This window comes from Kogia breviceps, chromosome 5, assembly GCF_026419965.1.
Source record: "Kogia breviceps isolate mKogBre1 chromosome 5, mKogBre1 haplotype 1, whole genome shotgun sequence".
NCBI lineage: Eukaryota > Metazoa > Chordata > Mammalia > Artiodactyla > Physeteridae > Kogia > Kogia breviceps.
Genome location: NC_081314.1, coordinates 13056918 through 13082264, shown reverse-complemented (window position 1 = coordinate 13082264; position 25347 = coordinate 13056918). Strand labels below are relative to the sequence as shown.

Below are 25347 nucleotides of genomic sequence, written 5' to 3'. Positions count from 1 at the left end.
TATCTTTAGGGTGGTGGGATGGGATGATGACGTAAGTGGGGACATTGCTCTTTTCTAGGATCAGGGATACGGTGGTATAACATGACCTCACATGCCCCTTTACACACAGCTCCTCCCTTCCGTCTCACCAGATTACTTTAGACCAAGTTGATTATCTTTCTTAATCACTAATTTTTTCTCTGTGCTATATCTTATATGTTCTTTTGGATTTAATGTGTCCCATATAAGGCTTAGCATGAGGCAGCTGGTGATATTTAACACGAGTTTTAATTTTTGTGCCAACAGGTGAAGCGAAGAATTTATTGCCATATCTTGGACCCAACAAAATGAGAGATTGTTTCTGCACCATAAATTTGGACCAGGAAGAAGTTTATCGTACCCAAGTTGTTGAAAAATCTTTAAGGTTTGTAAAAAATTGGTAAATTATCATTCATATGATATATACTGAATAAAACATTTTACACATTTACCTGACTGTAATCATCAAGAAGACTTTCTTCATCTGAAACTTTTATTTTCCTTTTAGATTCTGAGTTCATTTTTAGAGTTACAGAATCTCAGAGTTTGAAGGAACCTTAATGTTCATTAAGCTGGACTAAATACCTATGCTTAGTTCCTCCCGACAATTATTATTATTATTTTTTTTTTTTGCGGTACGCGGGCCTCTCACTGCTGTGGCCTCTCCTGTTGCGGAGCACAGGCTCCGGATGCACAGGCTCAGCGGCCATAGCTCACGGGCCCAGCCACTCCGCAGCATGCGGGATCTTCCCGGACCGGGGCACGAACCCGTGTCCCCTGCATCGGCAGGCGGACTCTCAACCACTGCGCCACCAGGGAAGCCCCCGACAATTATTTTTGACAAGTAGTCATATGGCATTTGCTTAATAATGTTCCAGTGACCAAGGAGTTCACTGCCTCCTAAAAGCAGCCTGTTAGGTTTTAGAACTTTTCTGACTCTTGAAAAGCTCTTACATTTAATTGATTAATGTCTGTCAAAAGGAGAACCTACCATATGCCAAGAACTTGCTGGGTGCTATTTGTTCATACATCCACAAGAACAAGATAACCACAGTGCTTGCTTTCATGTGGCTTTTCATTGCCTCCAAACGTATCTTCCTCTTAATTATTCCTAATTCTGTCCCTTGGATTTCTGGAGAACAAGTTTAATCCATCATTCACATGACACTCAAGTTTTTGAAAACAACTACCATATACCTCAGTTTTTTCTCTAAGCTAAATTTTGCCCACTCATTTGAACTTTTCTCAAAGTACATAATTATTTTATTTCTCTTGAGAATAAATTACCCCTTAATGTTTATAAAAGTCACTTAACTAAGTAGGGCATTGTAAGGGAATGAACTCTTAGGTAGATTTGTCATTTTTTGGAAGTGTAATAGCACTGCGAGAGTATCATAGTAAATTATAATTCATAAAATTGATTTTTTTACCATCTTTATTGGAGTATAATTGCTTTACAATGGTGTGTTAGTTTCTGCTTTACAACAAAGTGAATCAGTTATACATCTACATATGTCCCCATATCTCTTCCCTCTTGCTTCTCCCTCCCTCCCACCCTCCCCACCCCTCTAGGTGGTCACAAACCACCTAGCTGATCTCCCTGTGCCACCTCTTCCCTGTAATAGTGTTTGTGGGTATAATTCTAGTGCAGAGCTGTACTGGAAGGACGCAGTCTTGTTCAGAGACAAGAGTTAAGATAACGGAATGAAGAGTTGTTGGAATGAACGTGTGGTGGATGAAATATTTAGTAACCCAAGGAGATTTGAAGTAATATACTTCACATCTTTAATTGTAAATCACCTATCCCTGTTGTATTAGAATTTGTTATTATTTATATAAATGATGAAACTGAGTTACCAAAAGCCTGAATGATTTGTGCATGTAATAAAGGAAGTTAGAAGCAAAACTGGGATAGGGACCTGAAACTATTTAAATCTCAATTTGTTATTTAATGTATGTTGATTCCATACCACACAAAAATCAGTTATATACAAAACTAGTAATTTTCAATAAATTGAATATTTGTGGTAGTTTCTAGTATGTAATATAGCTTTGTAAATGAGTAACTAAAATAAGCTTACTTTTTTCCCAGAATTCTTGCCTGCCTTTCCAGATGTTTGTGTGGGGGAAATGATAAAACCAAGTATTTTTATCCATCTTAAATTATTATGCTAGATGCATAGCAACTTGGAAGATATTTTAAGGCTAGCAATGGTGACCTTAGGTCATTTCAATATAATTAGACTACATGTTTCTTGGATTCTAGGTGCCTCCTAGCATTCTTCCTTGTGGAATAGGGTGAAAGAATTTGTAGTATAAACCCTTGCTCACCTTGCTTTCATTTCAGTGTTTTCTACCCTTGTGAATGTTTTGATAAGCTGTTAAGTCAAAAGTCAGTAGATATCATTTAGATATTTTATGGGTTCTGAATATTATAGTTTTTATTTGTAGTCTGGATATAGAATTTTTTATGGCAGGTAAGTAGGAGTCACATATGGAATCCATAGCTCCTAAATCTCTACCTCAAATCCTTTTAAGAAGTAGGTGGTCTATAAACAAATTGAGTAGCAACACTTCTTGTACCTAGTGCTTCTCTTCCCCACTCCAGGAATCTCCTTAGGAGTGATATGCAGGATTATAGGTCAGTGATAACAGTAGAGTATTGCTTTATAAAAACTGTATGTCTAGTTATTGCTTCTTCTTTTTTTTTTTTTTGTGGTACGCGGGCCTCTCACTGTTGTGGCCTCTCCCATTGCGGAGCACAGGCTCCGGACGCGCAGGCTCAGCGGCCATGGCTCAGGGGCCCAGCTGCTCCGCGGCATGTGGGATCTTCCCGGACTGGGGCACGAACCCGTGTCCCCTGCATCGGCAGGCGGTCTCCCAACCACTGCACCACCAGGGAAGCCCTAGTTATTGCTTCTAACCAACGTTGTTGAAAACTTTTTTTCAAATGGATTGATTAATTTATTTATAAAATAAAGATGTGGGAGCCCAGATGTGGGGATTAGATTGTTGAGATTGTGATGATACAGTGATACAGATGACTTAGTGAATAATTCTCATCTTGTTCTTATTTGGCTTTAGAATATGTTTCAAAAATAATATTTGAGTGTGGATGTGTAATATATAAAGGAAATTCTCAATTGTATATAAAATGATGCAAAGGAGAAAAATACCTAAACCTGTCTTTGCCTAATAGTTGTTTTTGTGTTGATTGCTATATTGAGACTACTTAGAAAGACTATTTTGACAGATCACCTTTTAAGTTTATTTTGGTTACATTTGAAGTGAAAAATATATTGACAAAAGTTGACCCGGTATTATAACAACTAAAAAGCTAAGTCAGCTGTTTTCTGGACAGGGTCAGAAATGACTTCTTTAAGAGTCATTTAATTTGCATTTTAGCTTCTCTTTAAGTTGTGACATCCTGAAGAGATTGCATTTTATGGTGACTTTTTTTTTTTTTTTTTTTTTTTGTGGTACGCGGGCCTCTCACTGTTGTGGCCTCTCCCATTGCGGAGCACAGGCTCCGGACACGCAGGCTCAGCGGCCATGGCTCATGGGCCCAGCCGCTCCGCGGCATGTGGGATCTTCCCAGACAGGGGCACAAACCCGTGTCCCCTGCATTGGCAGGCGGACTCTCAACCACTGCGCCACCAGGGAAGCCCCCTATGGTGACATTTTTAAAGTACCTTTTGTTCTGTAAACATTCTCAGGAAAGAGGTACTCTTGACAAAAGATGTTAACTAGAATTTCAGAAATTCATGTCTTCATAGGAGAATTTAAATATCAAAAGAGCATTCTTAAAATGAACTTAGAAAAATAAGCTGTTTTGTAGGAGAAACTCTTAGCAACTCTGGGGTAGACAAAGATTTCTTTACTTAGGATGCCAAAAGCACCAATCATAAAAGAGGAAAACTGATCAACTGGACTTTATCAAAATCAGAGCCTTCTGCTCTTTGACACTGTCAAGAAAATGAAATGGCAATTTCATTTCTAGAAGAAAATATTCTGACAAATGACTTGCATCCAGAGTTTATTAAAACACAAACAAACAGACCAAAAACCCAATAAGAAGACAGACAAACCTTTTAAAATATGTGGAGGAAACTCAAACAAATAGTTCCTAAAATAAGATATACAAATGGGCAACAAGCACAGGAGAAGATATTCAGCATCGTTAGCCATCAGGGAAATGCAGTTTAAAACCGTATCTGTCACTACACATTCTTGAGCATGATGTGTCACAACAGAAATCAGATCACTGGTTCCTGTGACAGTATGGAGTGAGTCATTGCACAAGGGAACTTTGTTCTTTATCTTGATTGGGGTAGAGATTACACAGGTATATACATTTATCATGTCACATTCACTAGAATAGCTAATTTTTTTTTTCAAAACAACTTTTAATTGAAGTATAGTTGATTTATAATGTTGTAGAGTAGCTAATTTTAAAAAAGACTTTCAGTAGCAAAAGTTAACAATGATGTGGAGCAGCTGGAGCTCTCATACGTGGCTGGTAGGAGTGCAGAATAGTACAGCCACGTTGGAAGCAGTTTGACAGTTTCTCATACATTAAAAGTTAACCTGCCTTTTGACTCAGCAATTCTATTTTTAGTTACCTGTCCAAAAGAACTGAACACATAAAAGAGCTTTGTATAAAAATCTTCATAGCTGCCTTATTTTTTTTTTTTTTTTTTTTTTTTTTTGCGATACGCGGGCCTCTCACTGTTGTGGCCTCTCCCGTGGCGGAGCACAGGCTCCGGATGCGCAGGCTCAGCGGCCATGGCTCACGGGCCCAGCCGCTCCGCGGCATGTGGGATCTTCCCGGACCAGGGCACGAACCCGTGTCTCCTGCATCGGCAGGCGGACTCTCAACCACTGCGCCACCAGGGAAGCCCAAGCTGCCTTATTTTTAATAGCCCAAACTGGAAACAACTCAAATGACATCACTAGGAGAATGGATTGTGGAATATTCATAAATGGAATATTACCCAGCACTTAAAACACATGAACTAATGATATACACAGCAAGATGGAACAAATATCGTAGAGGTTAAGCTGAGTGCAAGAAGCTGGACACAAGTGTACATACTATTTGATTCCATTTATATGAAATCCTACACCAGATCTTTAGTGCTAGAAATCAGATCACTGGTTGCCTGTGACAGGTATACTGGAGTAACTGCAGAGAAACAAGAGGGAACTTTGTGGGGAGTCACAATGTTACTATATCTTGATTGGGATGGACACTATACAGGTTTATAAATTAATCAAAAGTCATTAAGCTCTGTACTTTAAATTAGATTTTATTTTATGTAGTTTATAACCTATTTTAATTTTTTAAAGTATGTTTTAAAATGACATTTTATGTAGCACTATTCATTTTAGGTGTTATGTATTATTGTGATTTACATATTTTTGAGATGATGATGGTGTGAATGACACTGTCCTCAGCTCTCATTTGTGTCCACTTTAGGTGAGCATGACCCCAGGCAGTTACTGGATCTTCTGTCCGCAGGACTCCAGAAAATCAGTTTGTTCAGATCCCAGCCTGGCAATCGAGGTTCTTTCAGAGTTCAGCTTGATTTGTACAGGGTTTAGTTGAAACTTAGCATAGAGAAGTATTTTGGAACTCTTGAAGCTTTTCTTTATGGTGTTTAATCTGTAATTTTAATGTATTTTATTGAAAGCATTATAGGAGGACACTGTTGAATTTAAATTTAATGAGCTTTCCCTCTTTTCTCTCTAGCCCGTTTTTCAGTGAAGAATTTTACTTTGAGATTCCAAGAACTTTCCAGTATTTGTCTTTCTATGTTTATGATAAGAATGTTTTACAAAGAGACCTTCGTATAGGTATGTACTATTCATAATTGTCTTTTAATCACAACACTGGTGTTTATATTCATTCTTTCTCTAAGTATAAAGTGTTGAAAACAACAGAATAATATATTCTCAACTTCCTAGTCCTTTCCTGTAGACTTCATGTTCATTTGTGGATCTGATTTTCAATTTGAATGCTCCGCTTGGGTGACATTTCCTCAGGGAAGTGACATAACCGATCTCCCCCTAGTCATGGTTCTATATGTTTCCATAGTACCTGGTGGGTCCCTTTCTGTAGTATTCATTATAGTTGTTCATCAGTTTCTTTGTTTTTCAGGTGTATCAGAGTCTATTTGTCTACTTCTTTTATGTTATTAGTAAAGCTTGATCCTGGGTAGAACTCTGATTTATATGAATCTGATTTGACAAATCAGTTTGTTGTTTAATGTCTAGGTGCTCTGGTTGAATATATATGATATTTGTGAAGGCAGAGACTGTCACTGCCAGAGTGCCTTATATTTAGTAAATGCTCTGTAAATATTGTTGAATGGTTCAAAGAATGCTTTTTACAAAGATCACAGTATTTGATCTCCACCAAAGAACATCTGTTTTTGAAGTTTTTCTAATAGAAGTAATAATTTGGTTTAATCTAGTCATATTCTTCTCTCTGGCTATATTGGTGACCGGTAACTGTTTCTTAAGTAATTGTCTGAGGTATGATCTGTAGGCATCGACTAGGACAAAATTAACTGGCCACATATTGTCACGTTCATGGTCTTTGCACCACTATCTTTAAATAACAGATAGAGGTCTGTAATTTACATGCATTAGTCTCCCTTTTTCATGTCCTAAATTTCATCATCCCCATCTCTCCTTTCCCATTTGAAACATGCTCATCTCCTACAGTTTAAGTGATTATGCTTTATTTGGCTTTGACCTCTTAACTACCGTCTAATTTGTTTCTGCTTTTGCTATTGAATTCCTTAACAAATGATCTATATCCTTCTGCTTACTACTTATTTCTTTTTAAATCGCTGTAATCTGACTTCATTTTTCTGACAACCTTGTTTTTGAAGTTTGCCAAAAATCATTTTAGAGCAGATAAAATAACCTTTTAAAAACAATAATACTTTCTCTTAATTGTAAAATTATTACATGTTCTAAGGGATTGGTAATGACTCTGCATAAGAACAGTTACAGTTAATAATTTGTGTATTTCTTCCCATTCTTTATTTCACACATTTATATTATTACATTGTACTGTTTATTCAAGTTTTTTTCCTTTTTCATTCAATATCGTCTAATGATCCTTTTCCCATGTTATTAAATATTTTTCACAAGTAATTTTTAAAATATCCTTTCTATAGGAATGTATTATCTTAACCACTCTTTTCGTGGTAGAGATTTATGTTTCCAGATTTTTGTTACTCTAAATGGTGTTGCTATGAACATCCTTCTGCATAAATTTTTGCATGTCTTTTTTTCTAGGATAAATTCCTAGAGGTGAAAATACTGAGCCAAAGCGTTTGAATATTTTAAAGTTTTTTTCTATATATATTTTTCCATTGGCTCCAAGAAATATTGTACTAATTTACATTCCCCCAAACATGACATGGGCGTAATCATTTCACTATAACCTGGTCATTCTTGGATATTATCATTGAAAAATTTTTTTCCCGATTTGATAGGTGAAAGAAATATTTCATTTTAACTTGTATTTTCTGATTATTATAGAACTTGAGGAATTTTTTCATATGTTTATTGGTCTTTTACGTTTTTCTTCTATGAATTAGTTGTTAATTCTTTTGCTTCTTTTTCTTTTGGATGGAATTTTATCTTTTATTCTTATGCATCCATATTTGATAAATATGTTAACTTCTGTCAGCTATATACATAACAAATACTTTGTCACAAAAGGCATTTTCATAGTTTTCAATCCTCCTCTGCCTCTGTGTCACATTAGACTCTTTGGATTGCTTATTCAACTTGTTGAAAGTCCAGGAAAAAGCAGTTTAATGACATTGTATTTTCCTAGTTGTCTTCCTTCTGACTTCTTTACTTATATGTAGACTTTTCTCTGTGTAGCAAACCCTTAATTAGGGATCACCCCTGAGGCTCCGTCCTTAATTCAATTAAACAAACATTTACAGACACTTGTCTATGTGGCATACAGAAGATGGGGATATTAAGGTGAATAAGATTCAAGTTGCTTCCAGGTTTTCAGGCTGATTTATACTCTAATACTAATATTTAATAGGGTCTGTGCTGGAGGTAGGAACAAAGTACTTGGGAGCATAGAGTAAAGAAGAGTTAATTTTGTTTGGTGGAGGATTAACAGAGACTACCTAGGCAGGGAAAGGAAGAAGTTTCAAGATAATAGGGATTAGCAGAGGCAGAGAAGAAAAAGTGAATCATGTTTGTGGTGTATCTGCTGGAAAATGTAAATTACTTAGGCCAAGGGTGGTAGAAGATGAATCTGGGAATATGAATTGGACCAAGTTGTGGTGGACCCTCAAAGCTGTGTTAAGGAATTTGGACTTTATCCTGTAGACAGTAGGTAGTGTTGAGCCTTTTAAGAATGAGGAACCTTTTAAAAATCATATATAACTGCATATACGAATATAGTTTTGTAGTTTAACAACTTCCTGTGGTGTAAACAATAACTTTCAGACTACAAACTCAGAGTCTATACGTATTTAAAGTGTGTATACATATATATAACTATATATACACATATTTTTAAAGTATATGAACATCTGCTTTAAATATGTCATCTGTAGCAGAGGTCCTCAACCTTTGTGGCACCAGGGACCAGTTTCATGGAAGACAGTTTTTCCATGGACTGGGGGAGGGGTGTGGTTTGGGGATGATTCAAGCACATTACATTTATTGTGCACTTTATTTCTATTATTATTATGTTGTAATATATAATGAAATAATTACACAACTCACCATAATGCAGAATCAGTGGGAGCCCTGAACTTGTTTTCACTTGCCACTCACTGACAGGGTTTTGATACGAGTCTGCAAGCAGTTGATTTATTATGGTCTCTGGGCAGTCAGACCTCTCTGCTAATGATGACCTGTATTTGCAGCCGCTCCCCAGCGCTAGCATCACTGCCTCAGCAGCACCACCTCAGACCATCAGGCATTAGATTCTCATAAGGAGCGTGCAACCTACATCCATCGCATGTGCAGTTCACAGTCGGGTTCATGCTCCTACGAGAATCTAATGCCGCTGATCTGACAGGAGGCGGAGCTCAGGCAGTAATGTGAGTGATGGGGAGCGGCCGTAAATACAAATGAAGCTTTGCTCACTTGCCTGCCCCTTACCTCCTGCTGTGCGGCCCAGTTCCTAACAGTATGGGTCCGTGGCCTGGGGGTTGGGGACCCCTGATCTATAGTTTATGCTTTAGAATGGAGAGAGGTTAAAGGCAGGGAGGCCATCAAGGAGTCTATTATCAAATGAGATGAGTAGGGTAGTGGCAGTGGAAATGCAAATGAGGGAATGTACTTCACAGGAGTAGCTTTAAATAGGATTTAGGTACTAAGAAGATAAAGAGGATATAAGAAGGGAAAGAGTTAAAAATGGTCTTGTTTCTATGGTTGTCATTACCTGAGATAAGGAGCATTCAGGATGAGAAAGGGAGAGGATGACTTTGATTTCAAACAAGCTAAATTTCAAACAAGTTAAACTTGCATTACCTGGTGAGTATCTTGGTGGACACGTTGGTCAACTGTTGGAAATACAGATCTGAAGCTCAGAGAAGAAATCTGGATTTGATGTGGAGGTATGGATTTGAGAGTCATTAGCCCTGAGTGATACTTGAAGCCTCTGCTGGAATGAATGAAATTGCCCTGGGAGCATTTAAGGAGGGTTGCAGGGAAAATGAGGCTTTAGTGAAGATTGATAAAATGTATCAGGAAGCTGGAAGAGAGATAGAAGAGATGAATATCTCAGAAGGCAAGGAGATCTTTTAATGGCAAGACTAGAGAGAGGTAGAGTAGGATAAAGATTGGATAGAGGCTGTTGGTGATTATTAACAACCCTTGTGAGAGTGTGTATCTCATTGACTAAACATTTTAAGAAAACGTTTTGTAATTTTCATTACCTATTTACAAGTAGTCATTATATTGTATTTCTTGGAGAGGCCTTTAGTTGAGGTTTATAATTATGATTTCCAAAAGTTGCCCTTGTTTTGTTTTTTTTATTTGTTTTTAAAGTAAAAATCAGTCCTTTGAGGAGTGGTATCAGAAGGCCATAACTTGGTATGGGAACTGTTAAAAAAAAAAGTTTATTCTTACTAAGAAATAAAATTTCTACATTTAGTAGAAATTGTTTTTCCTTTTACAGAAAGAAATTATTATTATTAAAGTAAACACAGTTCGTACATAGCCTTTAATTTAAAGTTGGAAAATAATCTTGATATTTTCACTTATAAATTTTTACGTTTTTTTACTTTAATGTATTTTTCTTTTGTCATTAACTCATAAAGTTAGGTGGCACTTTGTTTTTTTTAATTTTGAGCTACTGGAAATTGAGTTCCCTCAATTATTTTATAACTGAGTTGCCCAGTTGTAGGCTAAACAGTGCCATAGCATTTTCTGGGAATGAAATTTGAGCTAGCGTTGAGAGAGCCACCTTCTAAACTTAAGAAGGTCTAATAATGTGTACTTGTTGAATAGCTTTAAAAGCCTGTTTGTTTTTTATTTTTAATTGTATAATAATATGTGGATATTATCCTTTATGTAAAAAAATTTTTAATTATAGTATTACAGACAATTAATTTTGGCCACTGACCCCCCTCCCAGTCCTCTTCCTGGAAGTAATAACTGTTATAAATATGGGGCATAGTTTTTCATATTAGGAATCCTTATATGGCAGGAACAGTTAGTATGAAAACTTAGGCCTTCTTAGGCCTTGTTCACCTATAAAATAAGGTTGGGTTTAAAATAGCGAAGGTATTTCTTAAACCCTTTGAATTGTAATTTCTCCTGGCATTTAGCTCTTAAGTCAGACCTACTGTTTAAAAATTGCTTATGACTACACTTTTGTGTCTGTTTGCATAGGGACTGTATCAGTTATCTATTGCTACATAACAGATCACACCCCAGTACTCAGCGGCTTAATTTAGCAATCATACATTTGCTCATGATTCTGCAGGTTGTCAGTTTGGGCCGAGCTTAACTGGGTGGTTCTGCTGCTGCTCTCACCTGGGGTCACTAATGTGCAGTTACCTGAAAAATTGACTGGGCCGAATGATCTGACCCATACGTCTGATGGCTGGTGCTGTCCATTATCTGGGCCTTCCACTCCACATGGTATTGAGGTTGCAAGAGGGTAAGCCCTACTGCAGGTGCTTACTAAGGCTACTTGCATTACATCTGCTGATGTCCCATTGGCAAAAGTAAGTGGCATGGCCAAACCCAGAGTCAGTGCTGGAGGGGACCACACAGTGGCATAGAACAAGGAAGTATGATTTATTGGAAGCCGTTAATATACCAGTCTACCACAGAGACCAAAAGGTATCAATCTAAACCCTGTACACGAAGGCATCTAAGTGTTGCCATGGATTGAGTTGCTGTTATTGATACTGCCAGAATTTGTTCAGTCCTCTGGTTCTTTTTCATCTTGTATAGGCAGTCACGCTTATCGCTACTTTTATCTACCCTTTCAGCCATTTCTATTAGTAGCCAAGTAGGAACAAGGCCATCAGGATTTTGCCAGTTGGTGATCTGTATCAGGATGAAATTTCTAAGAATATGTTGTGCCTAAAAATGGGGGCCTAGTATAACATGATATTTACAGATGGTAAGAAAATGCTGCTTAGAAGTGGTAATGGAAAGCTAAGAATACTTTTCTTTTTACTTAGAGACCAACAGAAATGGTTTCTGTTTCCACAGTTCCTTCATTTCTTTTTGTGTTTCCTCTCCTTGTCTGATTTTAAGGAACTAATATAGCATCTGGTATATATGTGTGTATATATGTGGTCTAAGCTCTTTCTGTCTATGGGTTTGTCAGTACAGTGGGGAAATGAAATGGCACCTTTAAATAATGTGTTGGGTATTTGGTTCCTGGGGTGGTTGCTTGATTATTTATATATTTGTTTATTTTCAATGTTGGTGATCTCACAGCTAGTGAAATAATGAGTTAACTTGGTTTAAAATAGTAAAATTAAACTAAAACACTTTGGAGACTGTTGGAGGCATGGAATAGGTTTCATTAGAGCTGAAAGTTGTTTCAAATACAGAGGAGGTAAATGAGATGTAGAATTTAAATAAATTGCCCAAGATCACACAGCTTAATAAGTAACAGAATTAGTGTCTGTAGTGTCTGTAGTGTAGACACTACAGAGTTAGTGTCTGTGTTGGAAGGAACATGAACAGGCAGGCGTACCTTGGTTTTGAAAGCTGGCTTTAGTACTTGTTAGTGGGCAGATTTTTGATATCATTCAGCTTTCCTCATCTGTAATATATCCTCTTCCCCCAAGATTGTTATGAAGATTAAACAAAATGTGTAAGAATGTTTACTACCTGGTAGCTGTTCAGTTAATGCTGGCTTTTCTTTCAGTTCAGTGCTCTTTCCACTGTATCAGGCCGCCTACCTTTAATATTTAATAGCTGTCATCTAACCTGTTTAACTAAGGCTAGCTCACAACGAATAAGAATGATGAACGATTTTTTTGGTCTTATTTGTATTTCAGACCCTTGTTCCTCCCCTCCTTCTCCAAATTCCTTTCCCCTTTACCCTCCCACCTTTCTCATTCATTCTTTTTTCTTTTTCTTTTTTTTTTTTTTTTTTTGCGGTACGTGGGCCTCTCACCCCTGTGGCCTCTCCCGCTGCGGAGCACAGGATTCGGACACGCAGGCTCAGCGGCCACGGCTCACGGGCCCAGCCGCTCCGCAGCATGTGGGATCTTCCCGGACCGGGGCACGAACCCGTGTCCCCTGCATCGGCAGGCGGACTCCCAACCACTGCGCCACCAGGGAAGCCCCCCATTCATTCTTTTATTCATTTTCCCTCCCACCCTCCCCTCCTAACCCTTCTCTACCCTGTTTGATTCCCTGAGGCTGATGACATATATTTCTTTTTCATATGTTATATTGCCTATTGAAGTGCTGAACATGTTGCAGGTATCCTAATACCTAATGACTTCAAATATTTTTCTTTATTTTTCTCTGTTGTTCTTTGTCAGTTTCTCTGACTTCTTGAGATCATGTGTTCTTCCCTGCTTCTTCAGGCTGACTAAATGTTTACATTTTAGAAACTGACATCTTAAAAGGAACTTGGGGCTTCCCTGGTGGCGCAGTGGTTGAGAGTCTGCCTGCCGATGCAGGGGACACAGGTTCGTGCCCCAGTCCAGGAGGATCCCACATGCCACGGAGTGGCTGGGCCTGTGAGCCGTGGCCGCTGAGCCTGCGCGTCCGGAGCCTGTGCTCCGCAATGGGAGAGGCCACAGCAGTGAGAGGCCCGCATACCACAAAAAAAAAAAGAAAAAAAAAAAGGAACTTGAATAAGAATAAGAGCTGGCAATAAAATTGCAGGTTTTTCTCAGCTTACAAACGGCTTATTTATACGGCTAGTCAGAAAAGAGTTTCCCTCTCAAAAGACAAGAACCATTCAATTCTTTTGTGACAGTGAGTACCATGTATACATGAGACATGAAATAGGAGGAAGAGGGTCCTTGCCTTAGGATTTTTTTATTTTTTTACCTGTGAACTAAGAGAGGATTCTCTTTTGGGAAGGCACTTGTGACAAGGAAGATGTGTTTCCAGTGATCTGAGTTGTGAGTTATAAATAGAACAGGTAGATTCCTACTCTAGCTTTTAGAAGCATTATTGGTTAAATAGACTTTGGTTAAGGAAGTCTGGAAATCAACTCACCATTTAAAATACAAAGCCACTGTGATTATTTGTTGAATTAGTAAATGAATCAAACCAGAAAACTTCTGAATAAACTTTTTTAAAAGCCCTTTTTTTAAGTTGGGGGCTTGCTTTAGTGATGTTTGTATGCATTATACATGCACATGTATGTACATCTACATACACATTCATAAATTATTTATAAAACTAAAAATCCTGGAAATTGTAGAATAAGGGTCTTATAATATTAAATTTTTAAATAATAGCTTTATTGATGTGTTATTTACATGCCATAAAACTTACCCTTTTAAAGTGTGCAGTGCAGTGGTTTTAAGTATATTCAGAGTTGTGCAACCATTACCACTGTCTAATTCTAGAATAAAATTTTAAAGACAGTTTTTCTGTGTTTGTTTTCCTGTTACGCCTTTTCTTTCCACTTGATACACAAAAATTGATATATCGCGACATAAATTTTTTTTTTACTGTTTTCTAAAAGTTTTCAAATGTTGAACTAAGAGACCAAGATGGTCATAAGTGAAAATGGTATGAAGTATAATTAGGGTACTTAAAATGAAAATTCTTGTTTGATAAAATAAAAGAAAGTGAACTGTTTTTTACTTTAGCATTTATCCTTTGTTGAAGCTTTTGTGTTGAATGTTGGAATAAATTGTCGGTCATATGCAAAACTATGTCTACTTCTTAAAACTTGAATTGAGGAAGGAAATGCTTTGTACCAACATGGCAAATACTTCATTATAATAAGAACATTTCTGTTTCCTCCTCTCATACTACTTTGTTCATTGTACTGTATCTGTCTCTGAGACGTAGAAACTCTTTAGGGAACTGCTTTGATTTTTTTTTTGTGTGTGTATGCATTGAAGCAACATAAGCAGTGTTTACAGTGTTTTGATAAAGCAAATTTTTAATAAAATTGTTTTAATCTCATAATTTCAAGTCAGTTTTCAAAATTATTAGTGACCATATGATACTGTTTTTCTTTTCTCTTAACTGGAGCTTATAAACTCTTATTAAATGCAGCTATGTCTGCTCAGAAAGAACATATGGTTTATTCATAGTGTTAAAGAGTTGAGAGGATTAGTTTGCACTATCACTGTACATTGAAAACGCAGTTGCATATAGATACAACTGAGTTTTGGTCTAAACCCCTAATTCAAAATGGCCCAGAGAAGGGTCTGCCAATGGGTAGAGGGAAATGAGGCACCTCTTCATTTTTTAAGATATAGAAAAATGCTTTATAAAAATGGATTTTTTGATATCAACAGATACAAATTATTTTTAAATGTTTTCTACAAAGTATTATATGTAATAGTGCTAATGATTATATATAATATGTTTCCTCATTGTTTTACTTATTTCCTACAGGAAAAGTAGCCATCAAAAAAGAAGACTTGTGTAACTACAGTGGCAGAGAAACTTGGTTTTCACTACAGCCCATTGATTCCAATTCAGAGGTTCAGGTAAATATTAAGGATTAAGTGATGGAAGAGATTGTCACACACAGAAAATAAGTGAAAAATGAACTAATTATACTAGTTCATTTAGAGAGAGCTTATCATACCTTATTTAAATTCTGGCACCAAATATTATAGACCTCTGAGTAACATATAACTGGAAGGAAATGACTCGCCACATGAAATCAAGAATAATGTACGTGTATGTGCACGCGTATGTGTTTGGGGGGGTTATATTAGGAGGACATTTTTTTTCCTTCCATAATTCTTTTATTTGGGTCACAGTAGCAAATTAATAATTTTTTAAGATGGGGAAATGGTTTTAATGGAAAAGATATGTTTTATTAACTCTGAGGAGAATGCTTAGAAGTCTGTGATTTATTTCATCTGTTCTGACCAGGATGCTCTCTTTACTCTCTAATACACTAGACTTGGGAAAATGTTATTCATTCAAACCATGCCTGAGCCCACCATGCAGAGCTTTCATTCCCATACCCACCCTTCATTTTGTTCATCTTTCTTTTTTTTTTTTGAAAGGGTATCATTACTTATTTTAAAGCTCTTCTTTCCTCTTGCCAAAATAAGAGATCTTAAAGATTCTATGTGTAAATAAAGATGTATGTTTAGCCATGTAGCTTAACTTTTGTATTTGTCTCTGAAAAGTCTGAGTTACTCTTAGAAATTATTTCTATCTAAAGGGAATCCTTTCTTTGTAACCCTATTTATTTATAAAATATGATAAGGATTGTGAAACCATTTCCCAAGGGCATAACTGCCAGCAGAATTATTCTTCTCTAAAAGAAGTTGTAATTTGTCACTGTGACTGAAACAGAAGTTTAAGGAAAGAAAAAAGTACTGCACACACACCCACAGGTATTTGCAAATAAAGTGCCTGTGTCTGTTTCCTCATAACCTCTCAAGCATTCTGTTTGATTAAATTCTCAAAAAATTAAGTATTTGTTTGCTAAAACCCCTTCTTAAGTACAAAATATAATTGAAACTTCTCCTGTTTTTCCACCCTACCCCATTTTAATGTTCTTTTCTTTCCATTTGACAATAACTTTTATTCTTATCCCAGTTATACTGTATGGTAAATGATCCAGGTGAGAGGCAATGTGATGAAGTGGAAAGGGTTTTAAAGTAGAAGTCTAAAAATTGAGGTCCTAATTTTCATATGTGGTTATTTTACTGACCTTGAATTTTATTTCTATAAAATGGGAATGAAAGTTGCCATGTTGACTCATATGATTATGAGAATTAAATGAAATACCTTTAAGAGTATTTTGAAAGCTGTTAATAGTTACACAAATGTGAAATGTCTGTTTACCACCAGTCAGTCAGGTGTCCAGTTCCCTAATATGCCTTTACCAAAAGGCAGACATGAAAGTTTTGAAGTGCTAGTTTTTCTTTTTAATAGTTTTAACAAAAAAGAAAGATAAGAAAAGGCTTTGAGAATTCGGTGTAAAATGAAGTTTGAGGATTATTTTAAGATGTAGTTTATTAAAGTCCATTCTTTTTCTTGTGGCCAGTGTTACTTGCTAAAGGATTTAAGGGACCCAGCTCTCCAAAGTTAGAAATTTCTATAGAATACTCTTTATATAATTATTGAAGATGGTATTAGAGATCAGTACTGGATAACAGGCTTTTTATTTGATTGTATGTATATAACTCATGCCTGAAACACAAAAATCTGCAAACAGCATTTAACCATTAGATATCATGAGATTTTTTATTTGCTACGAATTATTTTCATAACCATGAGTTTTTAACCTTTACAGTTCATTTGTCTTAAATGATAGTTGATTTGTAAGATCTACTCAGTATTTAAAATAAATTTTAGAAGGAAGAGTACTTTAGGGGATGGGAGGGGGTGCATGACACTTACCACATTAATCTGGTACATTGGGAATATAGTTTCGCTCCAGAGCTGATCTAGGAATATTAAATCAACCTCGTGAGTCTAAAAAAGATAGAAAAGCAGGCTGATTCATACAAATCCTATTTTGTTGCTGAATTTGTTCACTTGCATAAGTTTTATAAAATTTCATAAAAATATCATGGAAATAAGAGCAGTTGGTGGAGCCACAGGAGAAAGCTGTGAGACAGATTGAGTTCAGCAGGAATTTAATCTAATAATTACTATTAGTAATTAGAACAGCATATGTCTAGCACAGTAATAAGGACTTAATACATAGTCTCAATCTTCAGATTAGCATTATGAGGTGTAGGTAGCATTACCTCCATTTTATAGATGTGGAGAATAGATTCATAGAGGTTAAATGACATCTGCCAAGTCACAAAACTGTTAAGTGATGGAACCGTCATTCCCATAAAGAGCATGTCTGATTCTAAAACTCCTAACCACGGTGCTTTACTACCTTTCACTATTCTGTACTGTTGGTCATAAAAAGGCTTCAACATAGATTATCAAGAGAATCACTTAGGAAAATCTGAGTATAAGGCACAGAAGCTTACCCAAATTAGCTCATAGAAAAAGGGAGGGACCTTAGAAAGTTCCTGGGAAGCTCCTTGGGGTATAATTACAAGAATTTCAGTATGGCCAGTGAGAGCTAGAAAGTTGTCAGGCATTTACGTCGGAGCTGCATCCTAAGTGGAGATCAGGTTGCTTACTATAATAGACTAGATACAGTTCGCATAGAATTATTTGTGAAAAGACTTTAATCTCTCATAAAGTAAACTAAAATAATGGGTGTTTTGTTTGTTTTTGGTTGACCAGCACATAAAGTAACTGGCTTGCATTTAGCACCACAGTGAATGAAAAATATATACTGTATCTTTAAAGTGTAGACTTCTCAACAGAGCAGTAGATACTGCAGGAGGCACATAGGATTGAGACCCACTGATTCCTTTCTCCCTACTCGTGTGCTCATTGTGCTCCTTGCATATAAGTGCTCACTGTTTAAATGGTGTTTTTCTTCTTTCCCTTTTATTTTTTAAAGTGAGTAGTTAATGTTTTATTCTCTATTTTTCGCTCTAATTTCTTTTTTTGGCTGCGTTGGGTCCTTGTTGCTGCGCGCAGGCTCCTCTCTGGTTGTGGTGAGCGGAGGCCACTCCTTGCTGCGATGTGCAGGCCCCTCATTGCGGGGGCCTCTCTTGTTGCAGAGCACAGGTTCTAGGCGCGCGGGCTTCAGTAGTTGTGGCACACGGACTCAGTAGTTGTGGCTCGCGGGCTCTAGAGCGCAGACTCAGTAGTTGTGGCACACGGGCCCAGCCGCTCCGCGGCACGTGGGATCTTCCCAGACCGGGGCCCGAACCCGTGTCCCCTGCATCGGCAGGCGGACTCCCAGCCACTGTGCCACCAGGGAAGCCCCTGCTCTAATTTTTTTTTTTTTTTTTTTTTTTTTTTTTTTTTTTTTTTTTTTTTTTTAGCGGTACGCGGGCCTCTCACTGTTGTGGCCTCTCCCGTTGCGGAGCACAGGCTCCAGACGTGCAGGCCCAGTGGCCATGGCTCACGAGCCCAGCCACTCTGCAGCATGTGGGATCTTCCCGGACCGGGGCACAAACCCGTGTCCCCTGCATCGGCAGGCGGACTCCCAACCACTGCGCCACCAGGGAAGCCCCCCTGCTCTAATTTTAATAACTATTCTCTTTGCAAAATGAAGGGGAAAGAAAAAAAAAACATTGTTTAATGATGAGATTCCATGGTATTCTTTTTGTATGTCTGATGAGACTAACATGTCTCTCCCTTCTGCTTCTCTCTATAAATCCACTCTAATTTCTTGTTGACAGCTAAAAAATGCCACATCAGTCTTTGAGCCTACTTGAACATATGGCCCCCTCACCCTCTAAGGTATGACTCAGTTCTCTGCCACAATTTAGAGAGAAAATTTGGCAGACTTGGGTCAGATGCCCACTGCTGTCTAATTTGATATGATTGGGGATTAAAGTTTTGGGGCGTTGTCCCATAAGAAAGTGGTTTAGGTAGAGGAAACGATTGGTATCTCTACTTCAGAGGAGATGTTTGATTTCCTAGCTCTAATTGACATTTGTACCCGAAAGAGTTGCTAAATTATTATTGTCTGAGGATCTTCAACTGTGACATGAGAACTTCAGTATATAGGATTCCCTTCAGTTCTAAAGTTCTAGGGAAGTCACACGTAGAAACATAATTTAGCCCTCAGATGAAAGGATTCCATAGTAGTAAGATGGGTTTTATACTAAAACAGTTCAAAAATTGCTAAGAACACTAACCTCTTACCTTGAATTGTTTCCCAGATGCTTTATTATTGCTGTTAATGTTAATTGTTTTCAGTTTTCTTTTCAAACATTCAAGATAATATTTCATGAGTGTGTTTTGCTACACTTTATTTTTCCTTTTCTTTTTTGTTTTGTTTTGCAGCATTCCCCTGTGGCTTGAACTGTTCTTTTCTCAACCCACTCTAATCTGCCTTCAAACCCCACAGTGGGTTGGAGGGAGAGCGTAGACAGCTCTCACTAATGTTACGCATGACACTGTGTTAAGTCTAGTGGACATTTTTTAGTTCTCCTCTTACATGGTCTTTCAGCAACTTTTGATACTGTTGACTGCTCCCTCTTTTTCAAAGCATTTTCTTCTTTAAGTTTGTGGTCCTGGTTATCATCCTATTTCACTTGGTGTTCTTTCTCTGTATTCTTTGCCATGTAAACGAAGTTAATATGAGTTGTGTCGGTGCCCCTTCCTATAAATCTTCTTTTGGCTTAGGTCATCTGCAGCCATAAGTTATTGATTGTTTTATAGGTTGTTTTTTTTTTGGTGTGTGTGGGATGGTAATATGGCCTCTGCCCTTGTTTAAAACAAGCAAGCATTTAAAAAAATCCAAAGATTATAGCTAATAATGCATAAATCAAGGGTTTTTTTACATGCTCAATTAAGACATAATGAGTATAAAGGTATCTTAAAAACCTCATTTGTAAATTTATAAACAAGAAATAATAAAGGAATGAGCCATTCTAGATCATAATAAATACTTCTTTAAAGAGAAAACAAATCCATCCATAAATAGATGGTATTAAGTAAAACCTTTATTTTTTCATCAGATAGGCAGTCGTGTCCAAAATGATTTATAGAATTAATTACTATATATAAAAACATCCCTCAGAAATCTAGATGTTTCCTTCATATGAAGAAAAATTTTCATCAGTTGAAATATACTTGAGTTCTGTGGAATGGTTGTTAAAATTTAATTTAATGGTCATTTAAATTAATTTATTAATGTTGATAAGACAAAAAAATGTTTAGACTCAAGAAGTTTTTAAGTGCATGCATTGTGTTTTGCCCAAATACCTATATTCATTTGAATTTCCCAAATTATATGCAGAAATTCACATAATATCTTCTAAATGGTATCAAGACTATACATACTATAAAATTAAAATAATCACAGATTTTTCTATGTGAAATTTTTATAACAGTAACTGAAATAAAGTTAGAATATAAACCTTCAGACAGTAATAAGTTTCTAAATATGCTGCCTAATACAAACTAATGTGATATAATTGCTTGTATCAACCTAATATAATTAGTGGTATGAAATATATATAGAATAATACCCTTTAAGTATTTGATTTATTTTTAAATAGAAGTGTAGAATATAGTGTCAGATATTTGATCTTCCGTTATTTTCTGACATATGTGAAAGGTATACTATTTTGTCACTGAACCTCCCCTAGGAGGTTGGATAATAAGAAAGCTGTTGTGAACTGAATCACATTGCATGTTTATCACCAAATATAGTTCCTTGTCAGCATCTTACAGTTACCTCTTTGTAAGTAATGTCCCATTTTTTTTTAGTTGCCTTAGGATTTTCTCTTTATATTTTGTTTTAATCAGTTTTACTCTGCTGCACCTATGTGTGGTTTTCTTTTTATCCTACTTAGGTGTTCCTAGGGGCTCTTGATTACTGTGCCTTGATGTCTTTCTTCAGTTTAGGAAAATTCCAGGCAATTATCTCTTCAGCTTTTATTTTTTCCCCCTGTTCGTTCTTTCTCCTCTCTTCTGGGACTTCAGTTACATGAATAATAGACCATTTTACTATGTCTCATATGTCTCTCATACTCTCTCCCTCTCTGACTAACCTATCTCCTATTTCAACAGTCCTCTTTTCAGCTGTGGCTAATCTGTTAAATACATGTTCATTTTGGTTATTTTATTGTTTAATTCTAAATTTTTCATTTGACATATTTTATACTTTCCAGGTATTTGCTGAGTTTTTCATTTTGTTTTCTATTTCAAAAAAAGAAAAATCTGTCCGTTAACTCCAACATCTGTGTCTCCTGTGAATCTGCTGCTCTTTGTCAGTTTTTGATTTTTTGGTTTTTGTGTTTGCAGGGGGTGGGTTGGTGTGTGGTCTTAGGGCATGCTTTGTAATTTTTAATGGAATGCTGGACATTGAAATATGAAATATTTTAGAGATAACTTGAAACTCTGGATGATATTGTTTTTCTTCCTCCAGGAAAGATTTACTTTAGCTTTTGGCATGTGGTTAGGCTGGAGGCCGAACACTTTAATCCAGTTAGGGATTTGGCTGATTTCCAGGCTAGGTTTTATTCTTTGTAAAGGCTGATCTATGTTGTTCACCCTTTGTACTCAAGCATAGGCCTTCAAAGGTTCCAACAGAAAGCCTGGGTGTTCATGAGAGCCACTCTATCTTGGTGGGCCCTGGGCTCCCATTTTTATCATGCCCAGTGTGAGATTGTGGAAAGTTTTGAGTAAGCTTTCCAGCCTCTCAAGCCACTGCTGAAGTTAGGGAGTCCTTTTCAATAAGCTTCTTTGGATGCTCTACCGGCAACTTCTGTTTATATCTCATTGGCCAGAACTGTATCTTATGGCTATCCTTAGCCACCATCCCTGGCTTCAAGGGAAACTAGGAAATGTTTTGATGAACTCTCCTCCCCACCCCACAAATAAACTTGTTTTGCTACAATCTAAATCTGTAAGTAAAACTGAACTGTCATGTGAACATAGTAAGGAATACTAATTTTTTCTTAAATGTTTTCAAATTTGGGTTTCTAACACTAAAAAGTAGCTTCAAATAATTTTTAAAACTTCTTGTTCATTTTTCTTTATTAGAAAGCAAAACACAATGGTAGTAGAAACTTACAAAATCTAGATGAACAAAAAGAAAAAAGTTTGAAATCCTACCAACCAAAGATAAGTTCTATCAATATTTTGGTAGATAGCCTTGTAGTAATTTTATATAGTAATATATATAGTATGTTTTATTTTTATAAATTAACATTGTATTATACACCCTCTTTTGTGACTTGTTTTTTTAAGTATCATGATATATTTCCATGTTAAAGTATATAATGAGGTAGTGTTTTATAGTTTAGAAATTATAATTTCCTTAATGTAACTCATAGTGCTTTTTAATTTTAGCGTTCCACCCTTATAGTATGTGTCTTGTGTCTGCTTGTTCTCTCCCCACTCTTTTCTTGACCAGGTTAATACGTAATTACGTTATTGTTGACTAATGCCAAAGGAATGTTCTGTTTAACAGCCAGCGGGGAGTAATGAACATATTAGGTAGGCTCTGACTCTGATAATGATTCCTGGTAGAACCCCATTAAATATCTTCTGATTTCTAGTCTTGAGTTGATACAGTGCTGTGACTTTTAGTTGTGAATGAAATTATTATACTTTTTTCCTACTCTATATTAAGTTTGTATTGTTTTAAAAATACATTAGATCCTAGACATTTCCTGAGAAACAGTTGGAGGTGCCTTGTTAGTATACGGTTTCTACCATAAAATACATACATGTTAAAATGGTACAGCTGCTCTGAGATGTAAATGTTGGTGCAGTTGGCTAGGCTCACTCATTTGTCAAGTGACACAGATGCTGGTGTGACAGCAAATATGATTCACAATTCTGGTTGAGTAATATTATAAATTACTACATATCATGAACCTTCTTGAGGTCACTCTTGAATAGTAGGGGTTGTGAATATTAAATGCTGGACTAATGAAAGACCTATTATATAAATTATGTATGGCTTTATAAATACTTGTGTCTAGATTTTTAGTGGAAGGTTGGCTAGATATAGTTCTAGTTCCACCTAACTGCTAATTTTATGACAGCTATTGCCTTTATTTTTTAGAGCTTAGCTTTCTCATGCAGACTTTTGTGTTGAGATCCATCAGTGTTTGTTTATTGCTCATCTGTCTAACCCTGAGATTTGTAGTTAGTGGACCTCAGACTCACTCTTGTATAAAATATGCCCATTAAAAAATAGGCTGATTCAGGTTAGATTTCTGTGTATGTCTGAAAGGGGTTGTTCCAAAGAGGAACAGTGACTAGATAATAAACTTTCCTATCTCTGATGAAATAACTTATGTTAGTAGTCCCTGGATATCACACCCCTGAAATCTCCACTTAGCAATGTGGCAATTTGTCTTGTGAGCTGGGTGGAGGTAATCCAACACTGATTCTTAACCAGTTCAGAATTGCTCATGACCAGTTTAGAGTTGCTCATCACCAGTGATAGGGTAGAAATAGCAAGCTCTAGATTATATTATTCCTAAGGCTTTGTTTCTTGAGAAGTTGATAGTTTGCTTTAAACTTATACTACTGAATTTTTTAAAAGTCCATTTATTAATGGCTATTTAAGAAAGTAGTCCTTTATTTTCATTTTCAGTATCCCATTTTTTCATCAGTGCTCTTGGCCATATATTGTTATCTTTTATTTATTGTCTGCCCAACTAGATTGCGAGTTCTTATAAGCAGTGACTGTTTTATACTTCTTTGGATTCCTACCCACTCCCACAGTGCCTCCTAAAATGTAGTAGATATTCCATAAATCTTAATTATTTGAGAAAAGTAAGTGTTGGCAAATTGAATCTTACTAGCTTTAACTTAGTTTTATTGTTTTAGAATTGTATGATTTCTCGGTCTTTTAATGTTACTATCTCTATACTTATTATCTTCTCTGGAAAAAACATTCTACATCTTATAATTTGCTATATTCAAAATTTCCTAAAATGTAAGTTTTATCTTTTTTTTTTTTTTTTTTGCGGTACGCGGGCCTCTCACTGTTGTGGCCTCTCCCGTTGCGGAGCACAGGCTCCGGACACGCAGGCTCAGCGGCCATGGCTCACGGGCCCAGCCACTCTGCCGCATGCGGGATCTTCCCGGACCGGGACCCGAACCCATGTCCCCTGCATCGGCAGGCGGACTCTCAACCACTGCGCCACCAGGGGAGCCCTAATACCACGTTTGATATAACGTCAAATAACATTTGACTGCTTATTTTTCAGATTTTGATCTACATTGTTGGTTATTAGTCATTTAACAAGTACTTAATGGAGACAAAGCCATGTGCTAAGGATCACTAGTATTTAGTTAGTGAATAACTAAATATTATGGCTACCATTTGAAAAAGTACATACCTTTAATTAATATTTTATCAGTAAAATAGACTTCTCAGTTTGTAATTTTTTTTTCATTATAGGGTAAAGTTCACCTTGAATTAAAACTGAATGAACTGATAACAGAAAATGGAACTGTGTGCCAGCAGCTTGTTGTACAGTAAGCATATTTCTTTTACCAAAGTCAACTAGATATAATTCTCCATTTTGTATTCTTTGAATTTTAAGCCAACTCCTTATTTTAAATACTTTAGAAACTTTTTGCAGAAATGAACTCTGCTATGCCATTCCTTTATTAATTTGTTTTCCACTTCATTTTCTCACATCTGGTCTACTCAGATTACTATGATGAGTCATTAATTCATTCAACCAGTATTTATTTAATGTGTGTTACATGATAGATACAGGATTACAGATAAACGTGTCTAACCACCTAGCAGCAACGAGTTGGAAAAGCTTCCCAGTAGAGGACCTCTAGAAACTCTAGGTATAACACAGCAGAGCATTAGGGACCTTGGGGCTAAAACTAAATGTGTACCTTGAGATTACCAGTATTGATTCTCACCTACTTTGATTTCCTTTTTTCCTCTGTTCTCTCAACTTATTTTTATCACCCCGACTCTAATCTTCTAACTGATCTGGAAATCTGTTTCAGCCCAATCCTCCACCTTTTCCCTCTCACCCAAACCCTTCCTCTGTGTTGTCAGCAAACAATGGGATATCCCTGACTTCTGAATGTTTTCTCTCTTTGTCTTAACTGATACATGAATATCCCCTGAAGTACTGTTTCCTCTACTGCCTTCTC

At 36.6% G+C, this 25347-nt stretch overlaps 1 protein-coding gene across 4 annotated transcripts in view; it reads left to right on the top strand.

Moving 5' to 3' along the window:
* The window catches only part of RASA2 (RAS p21 protein activator 2), a 128144-nt gene that overhangs the window by 24123 nt on the left and 78674 nt on the right, over positions 1–25347 (top strand). For all 4 annotated transcript variants that reach the window (XR_010840616.1, XR_010840615.1, XM_059064945.2 and 1 more), the window contains exons 2-5: positions 286–403; positions 5771–5874; positions 15088–15182; positions 24626–24702. Coding sequence is in view for 2 of the 4 variants with exons in the window: in XM_059064945.2 (XP_058920928.1) it covers positions 286–403; positions 5771–5874; positions 15088–15182; positions 24626–24702 (394 nt within the window). In the remaining 2 variants the exon portion in view is untranslated. The remainder of the gene's footprint in view (positions 1–285; positions 404–5770; positions 5875–15087; positions 15183–24625; positions 24703–25347) is intronic.